This window comes from Platichthys flesus, chromosome 18 (assembly GCF_949316205.1).
Source record: "Platichthys flesus chromosome 18, fPlaFle2.1, whole genome shotgun sequence".
Lineage (NCBI taxonomy): Eukaryota > Metazoa > Chordata > Actinopteri > Pleuronectiformes > Pleuronectidae > Platichthys > Platichthys flesus.
In genome coordinates, this window is record NC_084962.1 from 4757871 (window position 1) to 4764328 (window position 6458).

Genomic DNA, 6458 nt, shown 5'->3' on the forward strand with positions numbered 1-6458 from the left:
ACACAAACTATATCACCCATAAGGCTGCACACAGGCTGAGGCTGCGGAGTGAAGAAATAACCCTGGTTGTGCATGGTGTAGGCGGAATGACCATCAAGGTGAACACGGAAAGATATCTTCTTCGAGTCAGAGTGAAAACCCCCAAAGGAGCGGAGAAGGCTCATGAACTGATCTGTTACGGCCTGGATGAGATTGCCAAGGTGCACAAAGTTGTCAAGCCGGAAAAGTTGCAGAAGTTCTTCCCAGAAGTGAAGCTTGAGGAATTAAGGAGGCCGGAAAAGATTGATCTGCTCATCAGCCATCGCGAGGGAAGACTTGCTCCACAAAGGGTTAAAGTTGTTGGGGACCTCGTCTTGTGGGAGAGTCCATTGGGAATGACAGTGGGCGGAGCACACCCCGACCTGTTCGAGGAGATAGAGGTGGCAGCACATGAGTCCAGAACACACTTTGCTCGCTCCATGAGAACTGCTGCAGTCAAGTATGAGGAGATAGTTGAGAGCCCAAGTACTGAAGCAGCCCGTATGCAGCGAAAGGACAGTGCAAAGGAAACGGTTACAGCTGCTGCAAACCGTGAGTTCCTGGAGTGGTGGAGATGGGACAGCATCGGAGCAGCCTGTGAGCCAAAGTGTGGAGGATGTCGCTGTGGAAACTGCCAACCAGGAGGAAAGGAAATGACACTGGCTGAAGAAAGGGAGCTTGAAATAATAAAAGAAGGACTCACCTATGTCCAAGGAGACTCTCACACAACATCGCCGCATTGGGATGCAAAGTATCCATGGACAGAAGATCCTGCCTCGCTCCCCAACAACAAAGTTGCAGTTGAAGCTACATTCTTGAGAACAGAAAGACAACTAAGGAGGGAGCCAGAGTGGAAATCAGCATACAGAGCCCAGGTCTACGAGATGGTTGAGAGGGGCGCAGCCGTAAAACTCACTAATGAGGTCATCAGCAAGTGGACAGGACCAGTGTGGTATGTAAGCCATTTGGTGGCGCCAAACCCTCACTCAGTGACGACTCCAGTCCGGCTTGTGTGGAACAGCAGCCAGAAGTGCAGGGGAGTGAGCATGAATGATATTCTGCTAAAGGGGCCAGATGTTTTAAACCCGATCAGAGCTGTGCTGCTGAGATTCAGAAGAGGTGTGTATGCTGCACTTGGAGACATCAGGAAGATGTATAATTCAGTGTGGCTAGAAGAGCGAGAGATGCATCTCCACCGATTCCTTTGGAGGGACAATCCAGATGAGGAGATGGGTCAATATGCCATCACAAGGGTGAACATTGGAGACAGACCAGCCGGTTGCATTGCACAGGTAGCTATGCGGGAGACAGCAAGATTGGCCATCTTTGCTCACATGGAAGAGGAGCGCAGAGTCCTGGAAAAGGACAGTTATGTGGATGACATTCTAACTTCCCATAACAGCCTGGAGGAACTAGACAAGATGACTGAAGGCGTTGAAGAAATTCTGAGAGCCGGAGGCTTCTTTCTGAAACCGTGGGTCCGGTCAGGCCAAAGTGGGAGGCCGGAGGCTGCAGCAAAGGTCCTGACATCAAGAGTGGAAGGGATGGAGAAGAAAACCTTCATCCTCCCAAACCAAATGAGGGATGAAGATAACAAAGCCCTGGGCATTGGATACAAGGTGGAGGAGGACAAGCTCTACATGATGACCTCGATCAACTTTTCCAAAAGGAAAAAGAAGATGAGAGTAGGCAAGGATCTTCTCAGAATGGAGGTGAAACCTGGAACGCCTAACCCGCTGACAAGAAGGGACCTGTTAAGCCAAGTAGCTGGACTCTACGACCCCATCGGTTTGGTATCACCTCTGAAACAGAAGGGCGCTATCCTTGTTAGGAGAGCATTCCAGGAGGCAGGAGGAGGGAAGTTGACCCGTGAGACCTGGGATAAACCACTGTCAGAGAGCCTCAGAGAAGAAGCCATTCAGCTGTTTGAGGAGTATGCGCAGCTTGGACAAGTTCAGTTTCAAAGAAGCCTGACACCAGCTCACTGGAAAGGGAAACCATGGGGAATCACATTCTCAGACGGGAGTGACAAATCATATGGAGCTGTGATGTACCTGAGGTGGAACACTAGTAAAGGAGTCGATATCCGGTTTGTAGAGTCGAAAGCCAAGCTGACTCCACTGGATCAGAAAGGGGAGGCCGTCAAGGCTGAGATCTGCGGCGCTGTCTTTGCAGCCAGGCTCAGGAAGTACGTTGAGAAGCATGGAGGCCTGGAGATAGAGCGATGGCTCCACCTGGTGGACAGTCAAACAGTCCTAGGAGCCATTCAAAGAGAGAGTTATGGGTACCAAACTTTCTTTGCGAACAGAGTGGGTGAAATCCAGAAGGCTGGCTCAGTTGAAGACTGGTGGTGGATCCCTGGAGAGCATAACATTGCTGACATCATTACAAGAGGAGGCACTCATGAAGATCTAAAGGAGGATTCCACATGGCAGGATGGGCCAGAGTTCCTAAAGTGGCCAGTGGAGGAGTGGCCTAAAAAGTCAGCAGGAGAGGTTGCAGTGCACGCTAGAGAGAGTGTCAACAGACTCCAGAGAAAGGCATTCTCAGCAGGAATGACAAGGGCTCAAGCTAAGATAAGCCAAGCAAGTGCCCCACAAAAAGACCTGAAGGATGAAAGTGGAGAGAAAAGTATGGCCGCTGATCCAGCTCTTCTGGCAGGAAGGGCACCCAGGAGATGGGAAATAAAGAACCTACTGGAAGTGAGGAATTACAGCTCCTTGTCCAAGCTGGTCAGGATCATCGCCTGGATATGGCGAGCTGCCAAGAAGTGGATAGAGATGAAAAGCCAGTCAAGAACTCAAGAAGCTAAGCATAAAGTGTCATCACTAAAGGAAAAGGCCAAGCAAACTGTGCTTACAGTGAGAGAGCGTGAAGATGGCCTCAGGGATCTCTTTAGTGAAGCTCAGGAAGGTGTAGCTTTTCCTGACACTACCCTAAGCAGACTGGCAGTATACAGAGATGCGGACTCTGAGCTCTTGGTTTGTGGAGGCAGGATTCAGATGTTTGATGAAGACAAAACTGCAGTGCCCGTCTTACCATACGAGGCATGGGTGTCTACATTGCTGGCACAGGAAGCCCACAAGGCAAACCATGAGGGAATAGCAGGAACCTTGCTCAGGATGAGGAAAAAAGCCTGGGTAATCAAAGGTCGAAGAATTGCAAAACAAGTAGTAGACAGTTGTGTGGTATGCAGGAAAAACAGGGCAAAACAGTGCCAGCAGATCATGAGTGACTTGCCACCAGAGCGAACAGGCCCAGCATTGCCATTTGAGTTTACAACCATGGACCTGTTCGGACCTTATGAGGTAAAAGATGAAGTAAGGAAAAGGGTCAAACTCAAAGTCTGGGGGGTTGTATTCTGCTGCATGGCTTCAAGAGCCATACACACTGATGTTGTGAGTGACCAGTCTTCTGAGGGATTTCTGCTGGCCTACCAAAGATTCTCTGCACTGAGGGGACACCCTAGGAAATTGTGGACAGATCCTGGCACAAACTTTGTAGGGGCCAGACCTGCTCTGGAGGAGCTTCACAGATTTCTGAGCAGACTGAACAGGTCTCAAATTGAAGAGGAAGCTGTCAATCATGGAACAGAGTGGTCATGGAGGATTCACCCTGCAGACTCTCCCCACAGAAATGGAGCAGCAGAGGCAGCTGTCAAGATAGTGAAGCGAGCCCTGAACAACCTTGGTGGTGATGGAGTTCTCACATGGGGGGAATTCCAAACATTCCTCTTCATGGCAGCCAACCTGGCAAATGAAAGACCGATAGATGCCAGGATTCAAAGCCGAGAGGACTGTGTGGAATACATCAGTCCCAATTCCCTCATACTGGGACGAGCCAGCCCGAGAGGAGACCCGGGAGATTTCAAGTTTGAAGGTTACCCATATAAGAGACTCCAAACCATACAAGCAGAGGTCAGCAAATTCTGGAAGAAGTGGTGCCAGCTAGCTGGTCCTAACCTGTTCATAAGGAGCAAGTGGCACACAAGAGAGAGGAACGTTGCAGTGGGAGATGTGGTCTGGCTGGCTGACCAAAATGCCTTGAGGAGTCAATATAAATTGGCCAGGGTAGTCAGTGTTAATGCTGACCGAAGAGGAATCGTCAGAGATGTAAATGTGAGGACCTTTCCAAGCTACCCTGTTCCAGTCATGAAGCCAAGCACAGGGGACACAAGCAGACAAGGAGCCAGGAAACTCTTGAAGAGAATCCCTGTGTCCATTCTCTGCAGGGATGTGAGACGACTGGTCATCCTTCTTCCTGTTGAAGAGCAACGATAGAATGAATAGATAGAGTGTGACCTCCTTGGGTTGAGCAACCAGGAGGTCAAGTGGGAGGTGTAAAGACAGAGATCGCATTTAGATTAAAAAACCTCTAGTGGCGTGGAGGGGAGATGCGCAAATCACACGTGTTCGATTTGCGCACACACCGGGCGGCACTTGCCTGATTACGGCACGTGAGGTGAGTGAGCACGGGTGAGGAAATAAAGGTCCGCGATTTCCGGCCGGGCTATGAAGGGTTTGTGCATTGGAGGACACGAGAGCACGCATTGGTATGTTATTTATATTTTGAACTAAGGTGTAGTTTGCACAATGCGTATGTTTCTGGCACTTTTTCCCGTTTGTCATGTCTTCTATGTGACAGCGCATGGGTCGGCGCAGACGTCCTTAGTGACGTCTTGAGCACGTTTGGTGGAGGCGCACATGGTGAAAATGTTTGTATGGAAGACCATTGTTGTTTTACATCATAGTGATATTGTAATTATATAGATTTGTTTATGATATCTAACAGATATTTGGATTTGATTTAAATGTTTGATTAGGCATTTTGATTTATTTGAACTAACTTGATTTAATTTGTCTTTATCAATAGGTTTTCAACCTAATCCTGATCCTAATCCTAAATCCGAATAAGACTACGGAATGTTTGTTGGTCATGTTCAGAAAGATTCATGTTCAATAAAATCAAGGAGAAGGATTTGAGCTGTCCTGCGTCCTCTGTGTAACAGTGCCATTTCAAGTTGGGCAAGCACAGATTAAAACATCACCCAGATAACTTGACAGATATTTCTCCATAATTTTAAGGAACATGGGATGACCCCGTATGTATCTTTGTACATACAAACAGCAAAGTGTATATTCATTCACCAGACGGTGTTGAACGCTCGTCTGTGGTTCCTCCTCCGCTGTCTCGCTTGAGCCTGCAGATTTGTTGCCATTGAAAAGTAAGGCAGTTGCGTGGTCAACAACCAGCCTCACCATTGTTCATTACTCTACCATGCACAGTGTAGAACACAACAACAACACTTCAAGACACCTCTACTCAGATCCTTTGGTGTGATTGCCTGCTCGGGACGGTTATGCTTGCTTAGCATCCTCCATTTTCGTTGCAAAACAACATAACATTACTGACTGACTTCACTGATAGGACAGGAGGGCAGGACATCGGTCGAGCTGACAGTGATCGCCTCTTCTTGATCACTTCAGACGGTCTGATGAGCTTCTAGACTATATTTTGTATTCCTACAGGTTTGTATGAAAATTGGTGCAAAAAGTAACAGAACTATGACTCATGTTGCATTCACTTGAATGGAAAAGTTGTCCTTTTTTCAATAACCACAACCTAAAAGTGACTAAAATAACTCAGGGCAGCAGTGAAAAACAAACAGCTCCTCATTTGTGTCCATAGCTCAAATGCAAAGCAATACAAATAATAACCCTTATTAAAGCATATGAGCTCTACGTAGTTTGTTAGGAAACACAGAAAGGCGCTTATAAGAGCATGAAAAAAAATATATATATCAAAACAAATATAGATTGGAGGGTGTTGAGACAGTAAACAACAATTCTATACCACTTAAGTATTTGACAACAAGCCGTAGTATTAGTATTTATTGTATTGCAATGTTTGTCATTACAATTTTTAAGCCACATTTGATTTGAAATCATACAAGTCTGTGAGCATAGATACTACAATGTACTCTTGGTTGGCCCTTCATTTATAACCTGACCTTGGGAATTGTTTGTAGAGAAAAGAGTATGTGTTCTATTCTCTTTTTGATGCTCTATTCTCACAATGGTGTACAGATGTAATGTGTGAGGATGGTCAAAAATTCCTTATTATCCAAGTGTCCACAAGCCCAAACATTCATATTCGCCTCAAAACGGCGTCATTTACACCGTGTTTTTAGCCTAAATGTCAACTACGGGAAGTGGCGATGCTAGTGGACAGAGCCATACAAAAGCGCACCACACGTGTGGCCTAGAGCAGCGGTTCCAAAACTTTTTAGGCCTTCTACATCCCGACTGGTTTCATGCACCCCTCTTCCCCACACCTTAAAAAAACAAAAAACACAACAGGACCTATTTATAGCCGCATTAAATGCACCATCTTTAATCATGAACGCATGATCAAAAAACATGGAACAAAATAATTTAAGA

General features: G+C 46.8%; 1 protein-coding gene across 1 annotated transcript; it reads left to right on the plus strand.

Moving 5' to 3' along the window:
• Nucleotides 1-846: 846 nt before the first annotated feature.
• LOC133974018 (uncharacterized) lies at nucleotides 847-5068 on the plus strand. The gene is made up of 2 exons (XM_062412112.1): nucleotides 847-4570; nucleotides 4891-5068. Exon 1 carries the CDS (start codon nucleotides 903-905, stop codon nucleotides 4296-4298), a length of 3396 nt encoding a protein of 1131 aa, XP_062268096.1. The 5' UTR covers nucleotides 847-902; the 3' UTR covers nucleotides 4299-4570; nucleotides 4891-5068.
• Nucleotides 5069-6458: the final 1390 nt, after the last annotated feature.